This window comes from Festucalex cinctus, chromosome 4, assembly GCF_051991245.1.
Source record: "Festucalex cinctus isolate MCC-2025b chromosome 4, RoL_Fcin_1.0, whole genome shotgun sequence".
Classification (NCBI taxonomy): Eukaryota; Metazoa; Chordata; class Actinopteri; order Syngnathiformes; family Syngnathidae; genus Festucalex; species Festucalex cinctus.
Genome location: NC_135414.1, coordinates 7,603,113 through 7,621,360, shown reverse-complemented (window position 1 = coordinate 7,621,360; position 18,248 = coordinate 7,603,113). Strand labels below are relative to the sequence as shown.

General features: G+C 40.4%; 1 protein-coding gene across 1 annotated transcript in view; it reads right to left on the bottom strand.

Annotated features, from left to right (window-relative positions):
- Nucleotides 1–801: 801 nt before the first annotated feature.
- aldh1a2 (aldehyde dehydrogenase 1 family, member A2) overlaps nucleotides 802–18,248 on the bottom strand; it is a 36,181-nt gene continuing 18,734 nt past the window's right edge. Inside the window, exons 4-13 of the mRNA XM_077518538.1 lie at nucleotides 17,922–18,051; nucleotides 14,808–14,869; nucleotides 12,492–12,620; nucleotides 10,620–10,733; nucleotides 7,439–7,541; nucleotides 6,630–6,814; nucleotides 6,372–6,536; nucleotides 4,834–4,991; nucleotides 3,741–3,815; nucleotides 802–1,616 (exon numbers count right to left, since the gene is read on the bottom strand). Coding sequence (XP_077374664.1) covers nucleotides 1,544–1,616; nucleotides 3,741–3,815; nucleotides 4,834–4,991; nucleotides 6,372–6,536; nucleotides 6,630–6,814; nucleotides 7,439–7,541; nucleotides 10,620–10,733; nucleotides 12,492–12,620; nucleotides 14,808–14,869; nucleotides 17,922–18,051 — 1,194 coding nt within the window. The 3' untranslated portion in view covers nucleotides 802–1,543. The remainder of the gene's footprint in view (nucleotides 1,617–3,740; nucleotides 3,816–4,833; nucleotides 4,992–6,371; nucleotides 6,537–6,629; nucleotides 6,815–7,438; nucleotides 7,542–10,619; nucleotides 10,734–12,491; nucleotides 12,621–14,807; nucleotides 14,870–17,921; nucleotides 18,052–18,248) is intronic.

Sequence of the window (18,248 nt, the reverse complement as noted above, 5' to 3'; positions counted from 1 at the left end):
CTGAGTTTCAAAATAAAAGTTGTTTTATTTTTATTTTTTTTTTTTTTTAAATTAACTGTTCAGTCTCTCTGAGGCCCGGTACCAAAACCACAAACCAGTGCTGAGTCACGGCCAGGTGTTCAGGGCTGAGCTAATGGACAAGGTGAATTAAAAAGGTTCCAGGACTGGTGACACAAAAGTAGTCACACATATGCAAAAATAGTACTGTACTTAAAAAGAAGAGAGAAGCTCTTATATTGATAAGCCATTTTTAGTCCTGGGCATTTCAAAAGAGCATGAACCTTGAACCCTTATTTTAGTATATTATAATTGATTTTGACTTTGTTAGTGCTTTATTGGGTTTAAATTATCGTATGTCACTTGTGACTGCTTCAGCTGCTGTAGTTTTTAAAGTGCTCTAAAAATAAAATTGAGTAGAGTTGAGAACTGTGTACATCATTGAGTCATTTTGAATCAGCAACAGCATGAATTAGCATTTTCAGTTTCTAGCGAAATAACTACTGGTAACTAAATATAAATTCAAATAGAATTAAATAACAAACTTTTATGGTCGATTTGGTACATAATGTTGCTTTACGCTAGTTTAATTTATCAGTATACTGAGTATGTTACAGCTTGGAAATATTTTATCATGATCAGCTGAAATGCTCAATTACCTGTCCCAATAATGTATCAGTTTGAATTGTAAAATTGTTTCAACCTCTTTGGTGTATATCTCAAATAATTGGATATACTAGAATTTGAGAAGCCAATTTATCATTTATAATCCAAGCCCCAAGTAATGACGCACAGACTAACAACAGGATTTTCTTTTTTGTTTTTTACTGAAAACAAAAACATATGGTAATTTTATAATTTTATAGCATATGGTTGTATAAACATAACATAAATGGACATCAATGACAATCAGTTACATAACATTTCAAATACATCTAGCCCTCTTTTAGCAGGTGAGAGTAAAAGTTTTTAAAGAGGTTCAAATCAAAATCAAAGGTGGTCATACAGTGTTAAGTCAAGTTAAAACAAAGACAATTAGAAATCAATTTGAAATTAACATGATTTCATCCATTCATAACCAAGGCTGATGACATCATCAGATGTCTTGAAACCAGGGGGGTGCACATGCTTGCATATGTTCTAGTGAAAACGCGTGAGGTTTGATGGCACTGCCTCCAACACAGGCATTATTCAAATGTTTGATTGCAAGTGCGGCGACGGAGTCTGGCAGCAGCTTCGACACACTCAAGTGGGAATAAGGATGTAACGGTTGGAGGTTATTGGCTTTTGCCCCATTGTCTTTTGTGAGTGCTTTAGTGGAGTTAGTGGAGGAGGTAAAAGGGGTGCTTCAGTGGTTGGTCCGGTGCACACACTCAGGTCAGCTGGAAGTCACCACTGGCCGACGGTTCGAGGGGTGCAAGTGAGTGAGGGCAGTCGAGGGGCGGAGAGCGGTCACAGTCTGTAGTCACCAAGGAGATTTTGAGGGGTTGTCACCCATCGTTACTGAGGAAGATGCTACCTCCTCTTCCAAAAACGAGAGGATGCTTTAAGAGTTCTTGGCGACCATCTTCATGGTGATGGTCTTCACCTCTGAGTACTCCCTCAAGCCACTCTCTCCCCTGAAATGCACAACAGCAAACATTAGCACTGAGATGCTAATCTGTCTTCCATTCTCAAGAGATTTTTGATAGGTTGTTAATCAAATAATACTACTTCAACAATCTGAAAAGTACAGTACATACTTCTCATGACGCGTCCCTACATGTTGGAGTCGCAAAGGTTGCCACCGGGCTTTCCACTTTTCCACTCTCGATGAGAGGCGCGATGCTATCCAACGACTAGCATGCGAGCTAGCTACTGTATGTGAATGGAGATTTTATGATTGTACTATTGTTTTGTCATGTTTTTGAGCCCTTGAGAATAAAATGCTCCTCTGTATGTTTCACACGTATTGCAGACCATGTACGTGGATTGAGTTGACATCATAGTGCCCAAACATCACGTGGCCAAACGCTGAAAACAGGTTAGCCATGTTGTCAGTCAACAGCAGGTTGAAACTGGTGGATTTTTCTGCTCAATTCATATTCCACAAACGTAATATTAATCAAAATACTGTATTTAGATTGGTTGGGGCACATATTGCAAAGAAATGTTTTTAACTTGACTTCCGAAATCTCAGCTTGGTGTAATCAATATAGCAAAAAGCTAATCTAAGCAAAACGTTTTTAGCTGTAGTGTGATATCAAGATTATTATTATTTTTAATTTAAATTGGTGTGATATTTTGTAGCATTCAACTTAAAAACATCCATCCATTTTCTTGACCGCTTATTTGTCACAAGGGTTGCGGGGGGTGCTGGAGCCTATCTCAGCTGGCTCTGGGCAGTAGGCGGGGGACACCCTGGACTAGTTGCCAGCCAATCGCAGGGCACACAGAGACGAACAACCATCCACACTCACAAGCACACCTAGGGACAATTCGGAGCGCCCAATTAACCTGCCATGCATGTCTTTGGAATGTGGGAGGAGACCGGAGTACCCGCAGAAGACCCACGCAGATACGGGGAGAACATGCAAACTCCACCCAGGAAGGCCGGAGCCTGGACTCAAACCCGAGTCCTCAGAACTGGGAGGCGGACGTGCTAACCACTTAGTCACCGTGCCGCCTAATTTAAAAACATTTTAAACAAAAATTGTGTAATGTCTTGTAATATTTACTCTGATATTTTAGTTTTAAAAATTTATGTACACAAAATATAGTGTGTTATCAACATTTCTATTTTAAATCAAGAAAAACTAGTGGGCTACCTTTCAATATTTTAACTTTTCATGTTTTGGAATTTGTGTGTACAGTGCAAGATGTTGGGCGGTTGTTTTGTTTTTTGTTGTCGACGGCTCGTAAGTCTGAAAACTTGTAATTTGGTGGTGCACTTGTGTGACAAGATGTCACTCTATTAGAATATTTGGTGGGCTACAAATGGTCCCCAAGCCGAACTTTGCACGTCACTGGTTTAAGCAGATCCCGGCATATGACACTCAGATCTTACAAATGGCTTGCGATGAACTAATTTGCTCAGTGACTCAAGAATATGTTATTGGCCTTCATTTGATTGCTTCATATTTATGACCTCAAGTATTTACTGTAATTATGACTCTACTACTGCGTTAACATAGATTAGTGATAGGGTTTGTTCCGAGGTCCAAATCAGCTTCTCATCATTTCGTAGTGTTTTGTAGAATTTTGTCAAATTAGATTTGAGCCTCTATGTGTTGACATCACAATGTAAATTGCCCAGGAGTTTCAAAATCAGTATTGCAGGTCAATGTAATTCAAAACTAAATCTAATTTGTTTGTGTTTTTGTCATGTTACTAGATTAATATTGATTCGGAACTGCTCCAGATTATACTTCATACTGTGTGTTTTGTTTTTTCACTCAATATTAATGGTTTCTATAGTTGGAACATGATGGTGGTTGTATTAAAAGGTGGAATTAAGTCCACACTGTAGGTCCAGGATCCAAATTCACCGCCCTCCACCATTATATGTTGATGTTAGGGCAGCGCATGATATGATTTATTTTTATTTTTTTTGCACATTTGCTCCGTGACTAACTGCAAGAGATTTTTGCCGCAGGAATATGGTCATATCCTCTCAAAAAATAAAAAATCCCTAAAGTCAATATTAGTGATGTCGTGGTTCATTGTGTACACTCAGTGGACAGTTCCTCACAAGTCATACTCACAATTCACGTCCATTGCCAGACATTTTATATCCTCCAAATGGACACTGTGTGCTGAGAGCGTTGAAGCAGTTTATCCTGAAAAGTACACAAAACATTCATTATTACTCTTATGCGTGGAATTTTTGGCCGAAGCAGAATATCAGAGCAGCGTTCATGAAGATGGATGTAGGAACATATCATCACCAGCGCCATTGCTATTTTAGCCACCCTCTGGATTTGATAACATAATCCCATTAGTTTTTAGCAAACACAGCTGAAAGCAGTCAGTTGCATATTTGGGAGTTGCTTAACTTCAGCCATCTGGGAAAGACAACGTGGAATTATTCAATGCAGGAGAAATTCAAAAGCAGAATAAAGACTTCATTTGGAGGATGTCACAATTTGGTGCTAGTTTATTAAAGACATTTTAATGCAGTTTTGCGGATGACGCTGAACCCATTGCAACCCATTGTGGGCAGCCACGGTTAAAATCGGACAATTTGATAGTAATGTTAGTTTACAACTTTAAAATAAATTTCGTACTGTCCAGATTAGCAGATTAGTTGCACGCATCCCATTTTGTTTCTCATCCGCACAGTCTCACCGGGCATCCACGGCAATCACGGCTTACCACGCCCAATCCTGTTTTTGTTCATGGTGGTCAAAACGGGGCTGCCGTGGCCGCCGGGAACATATTGTAAATGTAGCTTTAGCTATGACAGAATTGCAGTTAGTTATGATAAGTGGTGAAAAATATCCGGCACATGTTGAATGTTAGTTGAAACCTCCCCTGAGCTAGAGCCATCTGCAATTAATTATACAAGAAAACCTCAACAATTAGGGGCAAAATCAAGAAGCAACATTTTATAGCCATTTCATTACATATAATGAAACGATGGTGTCCATTTACATATACAATTGTGTTGTAGTTGTGTCGTTCTACTCTGTCTGCGTGTTTTATATATACAATATCTACACTGCGGGGTAGAAAATGAAAACAAAACAGGAAAGGAAACATTTCTTGTGTAATGATAGTGAAATGGCAAATGGCCAAGCGTACAGTTAGTGAAGGCCAAGTGTGCATCGAAGGAGTGGAACAGTAAATGAAACTGACCAGACAGTGCCAGTCTGCATGGCCATAGATATGGTCATGGCTTTGTTGATGTCACTTGTGAACACCGCCGCAGCCAAACCGTAGTCTGTGTTGTTGGCCCGCTCGATCACTTCCTCCATCGTTTTGAACTTCATGATCTGCTGAACTGGTCCAAAAATCTGCAAAGCATTTCAAAACATGCACATGGCTCACTCAGAGGTTTTAATGGTGATTGACTGAATTGTTACCTCTGCCAAGGCGGTTGTGTTTTCATCACAGTTTGGTTGTCTGGTAGTGAGAATAAGCAAGAAGTACTTTTCCATTGAACTTAGTGGAAGTTGGGGCATGGGCCAATGAAGAACCCATTCACCTTTTTTTATTTTTTTATTATTATTTTTTTTAATACATTTTTATTTTTTATTTGATTTATTTATTTAATTTTTTGTACATTTTTTTTTACATTTACATTCATTAAAACATTTGGAAATTACTCTTTAAAAATGTTTTGACTCTGTCTTTATTTGTTTTACTGTTTTGTATTTATTATTATTTTTTCATTTTATCATAATATTCCTTTGTTATAAGAAATAAATATGCTTTGTTGAATGGGACCAAAATGCATTCCACCACACATGCCAATTTTTGGTGCACATTATATGTAGCATTTTTTTATTTTTTTGTTTGTTTGTTTGTTTGTTTTATGTGGAATTTGTAATTCTTTTTTTTTTTTTTTTTTGGAACAAAAAATCAGGGTCTGGTGATCAGCTGAAATAATATTTAACTAATTTTGTCAAAATTAAAGACATTTTTGGCATGTGTTGACACTATTTGAATATGAACCAAATACAACTGTGAACTCTGTACTGCGGTTACTTTTCATTTTCTTCTTTATTTGCGTCTATGTTATTATTGTTGCACATTTAAAAAAAATATATAATTATTATTTTTTTTAAGAAAGTAGGTCACCTTTTTACATTAGTATAACCGCACTTCCTGTCCCTTCAACTAGGGTGCTGAGCTGTGTCGGCAGCAAAAATTTCACCTCACTGGTCAGGCTCCCCACCCAATCCCCCGACCCTACCCCGAGAATAGTTGTTGAAGGGGTCTGGAAAGTCACTAAACAAGTAAAACCGTTGCTTATACAAGCATTCACACTTGTATACATAAAATAATGAAAGCACAGCAAATTTTACGTTTTACTTTGACCTAATGGTCACTATGAGGCCGGCCAGAAACTGTGGTGGGCCGCATGTGGTCCCCAAGCTATACATAGCCCATATGTTGACTGAGTCATGTAATAGGTGGAAATTAATCTGTACAATTTTCAATTTAAAGAAAAAAAGGCTTACTCAAATGTGTCTAACTATTTTCACTCATTTCTAAAAAAATAAATAATTAAATCTTAAGGTGACATAATGCTGCACAGCTCCCGCAGAGGAAGGGAAGAAGTGTAGTTTTAACACTTCACAGATGGAGACAGACAATAATATCGATTTGCCCCCCCCCCCCCAAAAAAAAGAAATTGACCATCATTAGACATACAAGGTTTCTGTTTGTACCTCTTCTCTGGCAATGCGCATGTCGTCCCTCACGTTGGAGAACACAGTGGGCTCAATGAAGAAGCCCTTCACGCCCAGAGCTTTGCCTCCACACTCCAGTTTGGCGCCTTCACTGATGCCACTCTGAACGAACTCCAGCACGCGATTCTGATGTTCCCGACTGATCTGTTAAGAGAAGAGACACACAATCAAAGGTGAGTTAGTGTCATTTTCCAAAAAGATACAAGCCCCAATCAAAAAAAAAGTTTGCCCTCTCACCTGTGGACCCTGCTCCGCGGTGGGATCAAACGGGCTGCCTATCGTCCTCCTCTTGGCTCGCTCCACGCTCCTGCGCACAAACTCCTCATAGATGGGTTCCTCCACGAAGATGCGCGAGCCTGCGGTGCAACACTGGCCCGCGTTAAAGAACGCGCCCTGGTGGGCCTGTTCAACAGCCAGATCCACTGAGGAAGGAGCAGGTCATCAATTTAAAGGTCATCCGAAGCTTGATTAACATTCTTCACCTTAACAAGGCCCACAAAAATGGAAAAATTAATGTACCAGAAATCTTCACGTCTGCAAGGCGTACAAAATTCTTGTCCGCGAATGACACATGAGAGACAAGACCCTGCTGTTCCGCACAAAGGGTTAACAGACCTCCGTGATTTATGGGTCTCGGCCAAAGCACCCGACAGAGTCTGGGTCTACTTTCCTGATTTACAGACCTCGGGGAGTCCCTCTCGCGGCTGTTGAAAGCATTTTAACGCCTCGCCTCGCACAGTTTGGTGAGCCACTTCAAATCTATCTGAAAGTCATCCATCCAACACCAGCCCATGTTCGGGTTCTCACACCTTGCGCATATTTCGATGAATTGAGGGTCCAGGGAATACAACGCATGGGTTACGAAAGGTAGGGAATGGAGCATATTTTGGGTTGTTACTTTCTACAAGGACATAACATTTGATGTTGATTTTGACTCTACCATTCCCCATGTCTGAATTTTATCTGAAAATTCATTGAAGTAGCCACTGTCACTTCACACTCGCCCTACAATGCACAAATGAGGAAAACATCACTCGTAAACTTACAGTCGGCATCTGCAAATATGATGTTTGGATTCTTGCCTCCCAGCTCCAGCGTCACTCTTTTCAGGTTAGTCTTCCCAGCTGCTTCCTGGATCAGTTTTCCAACCTAAAGGGAAACACAATATATAAGTTTACTCATAGTGACGCAGGCCCAATGCCTGCTCACTAAATCAAGTGGAGTCCTTAAATTCCTTCAGTAGTGCAGTCTTGCAGCAACACTATAAGTTTTGGAGGTAGTAACGAAAATTTGTGAGGAGGGAGGAAGCGTGAAAACAATGTGTGGTGGCTGGTTGTCAGTTCACTAAAAGAGAGATGTGAGTGCTCATGTATCAGTTTACTTTGTAAGTATTTAGATATGGTGTACCTGCACAGTTGGATCTAATTCAAGTAAAGGAAAGTAAAGGAAAAGGGGGAAAAAAGATTTGTTTCTAAATATTATGTTTGATGATAATTGCTGAAAACATACATAAATACTTGAGAACAAAGTAGTACTGAATTGTTGAGATTGTGTTACTCTTTGCATTGCACAATAAGTACTAATAATTTGGCCCTTTTCTACGACTACAGTATTCAGTTAGCTAGCAAGCTATTCCTACAACCAACCAAAAAAAAAAAAAAGTATATTCTCTGAAATGTTATGTATTTTGTGTTATTCGGACCACAGTGTTTCTGTCGTATGGATCTATGCATGGCACACGGAGTGAAGCAGTGGGGACCGTTGGTCTACCAGCCGGTTAGCTTTCTAGCAGCCTAGCTAGCCTACAACTCAGAAAAAAATGCATCTCCCCGAAATTTGATGAGTTCTTTTTCATTTAAGCTACATTTTTCTCTAGCTAGCTTGCTAGCTAGCCAGCGCACTGTCAACTGGACCTTCCATTTCACCACTATCTCGTTATGTGTGCCACGAATGGGTCCACACAACAAAGGCGCTTTAGGAAAAGTTAATTGTTTATTACATTTGCAAGGTAGTGAACTAGCAAGCGGACAACGGGCTCGACCAATTTGTCACTTCCTCACTTGGTGTGTCGGTTTGTGATTCCACATAAAAGAGACGCTTGAGGGAAAGCGCATTATTGTCTTTGTAAAGGCAGATTTATTGTCCTTCGAACATGTCAGCGTGTATTTCCTCTGGCAAGTGAAATAAAAGCAAACAGATATTTTATCTAAGAAAACCACCTCTGTAAACAAAAGATTGATTGATTGATCTCAGTACAGTTCCTCAACAGTCAGGTGTGTGTTGTTGGCGCTGCACCACAAGTTTAATCAGACAGCACAAATTTGCCTTGGATTCATGTGTCTTTGATTAGCGTAGTGCCTGACTAAGGAGATGCTAGCGTGTCCGCAATGAGAGGTAAACACAGCATGCTGAGCTGCCAGACTCTCCCACATGGAGTCACAGCGTCACGTGAGTCGCCGCAGGGGAGTCCAACCCGAATCCACCTGCAGCCACACACGGCACAGCACCAAACTGCACTCGGCGAGGAGATGCTCCTCTCCCTGCGATATCCCGCTACTACTTTTGCGGTGACTCACTGTCTGGGCATGGGCAGCTTCTGACAGCACTGGCTCTTTTCTGCACTAATTGACTCCAGATCACACGAAACAACAGGAAAACTTGGAGGGGGGAAAAAAACACGCTGGCCACTCACAAGGGAAATGTTCAATCAAGATGAGATGATTAAAAAAGAAAAATCTGTTTGTCTTAGTACGTGTAGGTGCCTTGATGCAAGATTGCATGAGAGGGGAAACAACATCTTTTCATTAATGTCTCTTTCTGTAGAACTGTTGGACATGGATTTGGCCCTTAGTTTTCCCATCCATCCTGGCGGACTTTGGGCAAGAGGTGGGATACAAACAAGATTCACATGCACATTCACAAGTTCACAACTGTTGAGAGCTGCCTAACGAAACCCCACAGACAAAGGCTGGAGTCCAGAATTGAACCCCAAAGGCTTATATATGAATATGGGTTCCATCGATACACCCGTGTAGCTTGGGAAAAAACACCTAGCTTGAAGAACTCACCTTCGTTTTGTCAAAGTCGTCGATTAAGAGTCATGAAATAAAATCGATTTGCCTTCTCACCAAGGCATCTGTCACATTCCTAACAATCCTCGACACGCTGCTCTTATCAACCTACAGTATCTCCAGCAATCTGTACATTTGTGCCCTCTGTCGTTTCCTGCAGTTCACCTTCCAGTAGATTGCACAGGTAAACAATCGATGCCCTCCCGAAGGGGTTGTGGATGCGTAACTCATTCATCAAAATAATCACCAATGTCAAAGTCACGCACGTGATAGACTTTCTCTTTCCTGCGCTGAACTAGCATCATGAACGCAGCTCTTGAGCGTTAACCACACTTAAAAACTGATTGGTGGTCCTTAGGTGTACTAACTTTAACAATTGGTTAAAGATAATGGTCAGTTAAAAAATAATTGAGTTTTGAAATACTGGGCACTGAAGTATAGTGCTCGGTGAAGACAGGTTTTATTGAAGATTTAAGGTATGTTTCTGCTTTTGTAACTGCGGCTTTTTGCTCCTTGTGATCTTGATGTGGGGGCTTATCATAGGGCAGCTAACAGCGCATACCTGTGCGTACCCTTAGAGTCAAAACAGACCGTATAGACTGTATAATCCAAACAGGTCATGGCTCATTTGACAAAAAGGTCTTGTGTAATTCAGGCTGGCAACATTCAAACATTCACTCTGCTTTTGGTTTACCGTAAAGGCTTTTATCATCGAGGTTAGCACACAGTTGGAGATGTCAGATATGTATTAATGATCTGCAGGAGAGGAATCTGTTGAGTTGCCAAAGAATGCAGTTGGATCCATCCGCTAACTGGCATACTTGATCATTTAACTTGCTGTGAACAGTTTCCCTGTCATGTAAGCTACAATAGTGCGTGGATGTCATGTGGAGGGTTAACAGAGGAGGACCAGTGTTTAAGACAGATGTGTTTGTATACTCTTGACAGAGCAAATATGTGCACATGTGCAAGATAAAATCAGAGATGGCTGCCAAAAGGAATAATGACAGGGCTCGCCGTTTATATAAGACTCCATTTGTTTGTCATGTAGGCTCCAATGCAGGCACAATGTCTTCCAATTAGCCAGCATGCTCCCCTGCGTTGCACATGTTGGTCACTGTGTCACCATTAGCTGGATTTCCACATCCAAACGTACCTCTGTCGAGCCTGTGAACGCCACTTTGTCGATGCCCATGTGCGAAGCGATCGCCGCTCCCGCCGTTGGCCCGAATCCCGGCAAAATATTGACGACTCCCGGTGGAAAGCCGGCCTGTCAAAACAATATGAGAGGAAACAAGCCTTAGCGGAGATGACAGCAGAGCCAAGTAAAACCACAGGCAGTGCGGGAGAATCCGGACCAACCCAACCTCCCTACCAGCAGAAAACGTCAAACGAGAGGAAGGACACAGACAGACAGTCTCCAGATTTGCAGGATGAGATAAACCAGGATAATATTGTTCTAATCTCATCACCATACTTGTGATCTGTACACAAGTGAACACGCTAATCCTGATGTCAGGCACGTCATGGATGACATTTACTTGTTCCTTTTCCCACTTTGCTTGATTCTATTTCCGAGCTTTACCACTTTGTCTGTCGCTACCTTAGTTGGATCGCCACGCAAATTTGTTCACATCATCCATCCATCCATCCATCCATCCATCCATCCATTTTCTTGACAGCTTATTCCTCACCAGGGTTGCTGGAGCCTATCTCAGCTGGCTCTGGGCAGGAGGCAGGGTACACCCTGGACTGGTTGCCAGCCAATCACAAGATTTGTTCATATCAAAATTCCCAAATAAATTCCCAAATTGATAAGAATGGCCATTCTGGTTTTATGATGGATACTGCTTCTCAATCTGATTCCTTATCAATTCCCATTGGGTGAGGGAATGAAATAAAACCAATGATTTATGATATGATCAATGTCATTATCATTATGTATATCATTGTATGATATGAGAATGCTGCGATTGGCAACCAGTTCAGGGTGTACCCCGCTTACTGCCCAAAGCCAGCTGAGATTGGCTCCAGCATCCCCCGCGTCCCTTGTGAAGAATAAGCGGTCAAGAAGATGGATGGATGGATGGATGGATGGATGGATGGATGGATGGATGGATGGATGGATGGATATGAGAATGCAGATGTTTCTGCATTCTCATTCTGTATTCTCTGCTGTTACAATATAGACTCTATACCGGTAGGCAATTTTATGTCAAGATAATGTATATATATATGTATGTATAATGTATATATGCTGTATTTCGATATAATATGTTTCCTTAAAATTGCATGAAATTAATGACAATTTTGAATTTAATTTAATTTAATAATCGATTCTAAAATATTTAATACAGGCCAACATTCTAAAAACACTTGGGTCAAAAAGGGACCGACACAACATTTTGGGGTAAAACCTGGGTCAAAATGAATAATCCTCAAAACAACACCAAAAATTTGGTTGTTTTGTGGGTTACTTTTTATATTTAATCCACAAACCAACCCAATTTTTGTTATTGGGTTGTTTTGTGTGTTATTTCATTTAATTGTTTACCTACATTCTCTAAAACAAAAAAAAACAACAACAACAAAAAATTGGGCCAAAAATGGGCCAGCCCAACATTTTGGGTTAGTTCTGTAAGCCAAAAAGTTGGGGCAAAATGAAAAACCCACAAAAAAAGTTTGTTTGTTTATACTTTTTGTTTATACAGTTGGGTTAAACAAAAAAAATCGCAATTTTTTATTTTTGTATTTTTAATTTAATTTTATTTTTTTTACAAACAGACCCATTTTGGGTGGTTATTTCATGCAAAACAACCCAGTTTTGGGGTTGATTTGTAGCAACCCAATTTTGGGGGGTTGTTTTGTGCAAAATAACCCAGAAAAGTTTGACCAAAGTGATCCAAGTAGTTGATCGGTCCATTTTTTATGCAAATTGGGTTATTTTTTGACCCAACTGTTTTTTTTTAAGATTGTAGATTTTGAATTCCCTGCCATGGTCCGAATTGCGCTGAATCGGGCGTGTTACCTCCTTGACGAGAGCCGCCATGTAGAGGGAAGTGAGCGGCGTCTGCTCAGCAGGTTTGAGGACGACCGTGTTTCCACATGCCAGCGCCGGCCCCAGCTTCCATGCCGCCATCAACAGAGGGAAGTTCCACTATGCGTGACACACATGCAGAAAAAACGACATCATGCATTTGAAAGAGGCACTGGGTGCTCGCAAGTCAAGCACATAGTCTAAGTCATTTACTCTCACTTGCACTCTGTCGAAACATAGTCAAGTGCAAAAAAATGCTGCATTGTGGTGAACACGTGAAGACGCCTGACTCGAACTGAAAAGAAAAAAAATGCATTCTTGACAAATACTTGGTTACACTGGATCTTTTGTTTGAGTAGTATTCTTCTGGTTGTTTATTATAATGTGGAGAAGTATCAGGTTCAAGGTATCAAGTATCCATTCAACCACTGCTCATTTAGCCTCAAGAAATATTGTGCACACTTCGTTTTTTAAATATTTAATTTCAATGTTATTAAATTATTCTGTTAAAAAACAGCATCAGAAGTAGCAGGTACAGTTACTGTTATCCAACCGCAAATCCTGTTAGTTGCACTTTATTCAAATAAAGTCTGCATGCATTCGTCATTCATTGTTGTTTATTGTTTGTTCATTTGATGCATTGTTAATTTGAACTGATGCCCTTTGGAAATGTCACCTGCAGTGACGAGTAAAAGGTATTTTTTACACAGTCATATTTGGCTAAAATGCTATTGAAGTCCGATTTATAGCCACTGAATTGTTTCCCGGTCAGATTATTCTAAATGAACCGATATCGTCGAATCGGCAACCATGATTCAAGATACCAATCGAATCATTGTTAAAACAAACCATTACACCTCCATAATTAAATTGAAGGTAAATGATTCAATTCATTCTGCTGCTTTTTCAAACCTAAAGGCAGCATAATACAGTCTTTCACACAAAAATGACTTTTTCTTCTACTACAACTATATGTGACTCAGTAAGATACACTAATATGTCATTTTCCATAGAGGATAAAGAATATATTCCTGTCAGTATTGCTATATTATCTGTCTACAAATAGCCATTGTCTCTAAAACCATGACTATTGATTTCAAACGTTACGATTTGTATTGTTTGTTAGCCTTAGGCTAAGTGAGCTTGTTTTAATTTGACATCAAACAAAAAGCCTGAAGCCACTTTTTTGGTCAATATTTGCTAAACTGCTGCTTCTTCTGAAGCAAGTTGAATTAAGTCAAGTTTGGACTTGCAACTTGCAAGTCAAGGCAAATGAGCCTGCTCCTATCGCGAAAAACTCCCATATCGCGTCACTCGCATCTCAAGTCACCACTCTAAGGGGCATATTCACTAAGAATGCACTGCGTCCGGTAATAGCGCGAAATATTGCACCACAACTGCACCCGCAGTCTGCGCCCAGTTACCAACCTATTCACTAAGGATATTGCTCTAATCATATACCGGCGCAAACATGCCCACAAAACTGACAGCTTGGAGCAAATTTGCACCTGATTTACCACACATGGCAATGGATTTGCGCCAACAACATGGTTGTTATAGTAACAGTTGCGAGAAAGATGACATTATCAGAAAGCGAGGTTGGACCGAGAGTAAGTGTTTAGAGCGCCATTAAGCAGAGAGGACGACAACGACGTCATTCATTCATAAAGTACAAATTATTGCTGCGATCGTGTTTCAAAAATATTTTTTCAGAGGTTGGCATGGCCGTACAGTATGCATCTGGCACGTAAAAATGATCGTAAAATGCCTCCCCGCTATTGCCGATCAGCCCGGGTTACGCGATGTCTTAAACTAACACGGAAATATTTCCCCCTTGCTCTCTTTTTCTCTCTCTCTTTCTCTCCTCTCTGCGTGATCAGCCGCGCATGTTGTGCGGCAAATGGCATGCACTGCCGGAGATCGAGGTGCGTCAGGTTAATACATGCTTTCCAAAAACGTTATTTGCGTCACGCAAACGAGGTGTTGCTATTTGCGCCGGCGTTAGTGAATTAGACGCTGCATATCAATGAGTCTCATTTGCATTGGGGTGGGCATATTTTGCGTCAAATGTATGCAAATTACATCATTTACATACGCGCAAATAACACCGGCGCACCGTGACGCAATCTGTTCGGCAGAGCACTTAGTGACGGATTTCCCCATCTGCGCGTGTTTAATGAATTAGGTGCTCCCTAAATGCTCCATTTTTGCCGGTTAGCGCGGTGCAAAGGCGACGCAAACCTTTAGTGAATAGGCCCCTAACTTGCTTAAGAGTGCATTTGTCCATTTACACATTGTTATACTCACGGGGATAATTTGTCCACAAACTCCAATGGGCTCATATCTGGTGAACGTCAGATATTCTCCATCTGGGGAGGAACACGTGCACACACAAGGAGAAAACAAGTTGATTCAACTCTGGCTTTGTTTTCAATGAGTGCAACATGTGAAAACGGTCAGCCTGCGTTGCCCCCTTCACGCTCGTTCGTAAGCGAATCCACCCACCCACAGCACTCCCGCTTCCTCTTACCCCTGTGAGAGATTACAAGGCATGTGTGTAATTGTTTTAAGGTCACGGACATGGTGTCATGCTGGAAAGGGTTTCTCATTCCTCTTGCATGACTTGAGGGTGTGCCACTCTCGGAAAACAATTGATTTTGGGAAATGTGTGTATAAATGTTGTAAAACAGCCCTCAGCTGACACCTTGCCTCAATATACATTTGGACAGGAATGATCAATGCTGAGCATGGTTGAAATCATGGGAAAATAGCGGGAGACAACCCAAAACCTGCTGTTGTTGTTTGGGGAATAAGCAATTGGACGTGTGCTGGTTGCTTGACTTCATTTCGGAAGATTAGAGTGTAAACTGTACCGACAAATGTGTTGAATTTAAGGACGACGCCCATTCGTTTCACACTGTCCGTGTTGATCAAACGTAGCGTTAGTAAACGCCTCGGTACGCTTTGTTGATGGTTGCGTCCGGCTCCTCGTGCCGACAGATGTCCAAATACGAGCACTTGGATCATTTCGGCAGCAGGAATTGCCTCGTCTGTTTTCTCTGGAAGTCTACGAGAGGAATAAAGATTCAACTAAAGCCCTGGGAAAGCGCTCACTCTGGTTGGTTTGGCAGCCGAGTACAAGAGAAGCTTTGAGAGAGACAATACGGCGGTATCGGCAGGTTTCCCATGTCCTTTCTTATTCTTCCCCCCCCCATTTTACACCCCCGGACTCATCCCATTCATCGGCATGTGAGGGGCAACACTTACGGCAGCCTCCTCAGGACAATAAATGTTAGTCTTTGCATTGATTCCTACTTAAATAGCTTACTTTAAGGGCTGAATGATTTTGGAAAATAATCTCATTCATGCCAATACATATCACAGCAAAAAATTGAACAATGTTAAATTTGGGAGATTTTAATTCCTGAAGTGTAATTTTAATATTTTTAGTTAAAAGGGGAAGTCAACCCAAAAAAATATTTATTGACAATAATATATTCCATGCAGCCCCACTAGTCTAAATATGGTATTCTGGTTAGTATGCATGGAATATGTGGAATATGAGTTAGTAAAATCCCTCAGTATTTATCAGTATCAGAAGGTGGCCATTTTGCCACTTGCTGTCGAGTGAATCACAGTTGCTCAGGTCTCAGGTAACAACAAATCACAGCTCATCTTCAGAAAACAGGTGAGCTGTGATTGATCATTGCCTGAGCACTGAGCAACTGTGATGTCATCTTCAGTCGACAGCAAGTGGCAAAATGGCTGCCCCCCTGAGAAGGATAAAAACGGATGGATTTTGCTTCATAACTCACATTCCACAAATGTAATATTAATCACAATGTCACGTTTGGACTAAGTGAGGTCACATATATGTCAACAAATGTTTCACGTTGACTTCCCCTTTAAACTGAGTGTAAAGCAGGTGCTATTTTAAAGAGTTGATTAACACTGCAGAGATGTAATGAAGCTCCGCCTTCTCCAGTTTGAGAGAGACGAGTCGGCGCTATTTTCCTTCTCCTCGCTTCTCACAGGAAACATTAACTGACATTCGAACAAAAGGAATTTGGGCACAAATTAATTTTCACTCACAGAAGAGACTTCCCAACAAAAATTACGTTTGGGTCTGAAACATTATTTCTTGGTCTCCTGGGTTATAGCACTAAAACATAGATGCTAACTAGCATTAGCACTAAAGTAGTGGACTCAAGGCTAAGCTATGTGATTGCTTTAAATGCATAATGTGTACATTTCTTTGTTTTATATTTATTTTGACAGTAAACCTGAAATAGGTGTGGAAATAACTCTTTTACCGCCAAAAACGTTTAATAACGATCAATAAAATCACGATGTATGTCGTCATAAACGTTAAATGACATCCACTACGTTTTTTATTTTATTTTTTTTTCTCAGTGTAACATCTAAGTGCAGCGCTATCCGGTCAGTGGGTTGTAGAATCAAAAACACTCTAACTATGGCCAGCAGATGGAAGCAATGTATCTCTTTTTGTGAATGATCAAAGCCTTTGTCAGATCAAAGTTTTTTTTTTTTTTTTTTTTTAATATAACGTGTGGCAGTAAAAGAGTTAAAAAGCCAAGTTCAAAAGTCAAAGCAAAAAAATTGGCTGTATGATGGCTCGTATCACAAAACACTCATGAATGGCAATTAGTGGATACACAGGTTTAATGTCTATGTACCTTCTGCAATTCAGTAGAAGAGCATTAATTATCTGTCTGTCACCTGCTGCAGGCATAGATAACTGGACGATAGTTTTTCTAACTAATGAATAATAATTTTCAGGAAAAAAATAATTACAATTGGATAATTTCCAGCTGCAACCCTGTTGATCTTTCAATGGTTGGGAATTATTGCTCTCCCTACATAGTAGGGAACTTGGTCAATTATTAAATACAAGAAGTGTTAGAAAAAGTTCCGGGCCTGGTGTCACAGAAATTACATTTGAAAAACCAAAATACTTTGAAGGCGGAAAAAAGTTGAGTTTGTATTTGAAATATATCTTTTGGGACACTAGTCCCGGAACTGTTGTGACAAACCATGTATGTCATCAGCTCAAACAGAACAAGGTACAATTTTCTTCACCTGTTGACAATGTAAATGCTGTATAAACACAAGATTTGAGCACATTCCAAATGAAACTGTGAACTGTGTAATGTGTGTTATAAATCTCAAAGTTGTCCCAGTGGGATCGAATCAACTTTAAATGTAATTTTTCCTACTACTTTTACTGTTGTTAAATGCCAAAACACACCTAGATGGCACTTATATCTTGTTCTCATAGTAATCTCACACAGTTTGGGGACTCGGGATATGATAACTGATTAGTTTCATGGTGGTATCATCGTTTATGGTGCATTGAATCATTGAAAAAAAAAAAAAGTCATAGGTCCACTTTGTCCTTACCCATTGGAATGGAAGTGCCGTGGATCTTGTCTGCGTATCCAGCAAAGTATCGCAAGGTCTTAATGGTCCCTTGAAGGTCCACAAACAGAGTGGGCAGAAAAGGCTTCCCACTGTTGAGTGACTCAATAGTCTGAGGAGAGACGGAGGGAGGATGGGGCCATTTGAGAAATATGTTGCATAACCTTGTGCTCCTCACATATGTCCATACTGCTCCGGTCTTTGCACTCACGCCTGGCTGAAATGTGAAGCTAAGATAATACGACATTTCAAATACAGCCTCTAAGTTACAGTTATATGTTTCCCTACAGGGCCAAGACATTTTATTTG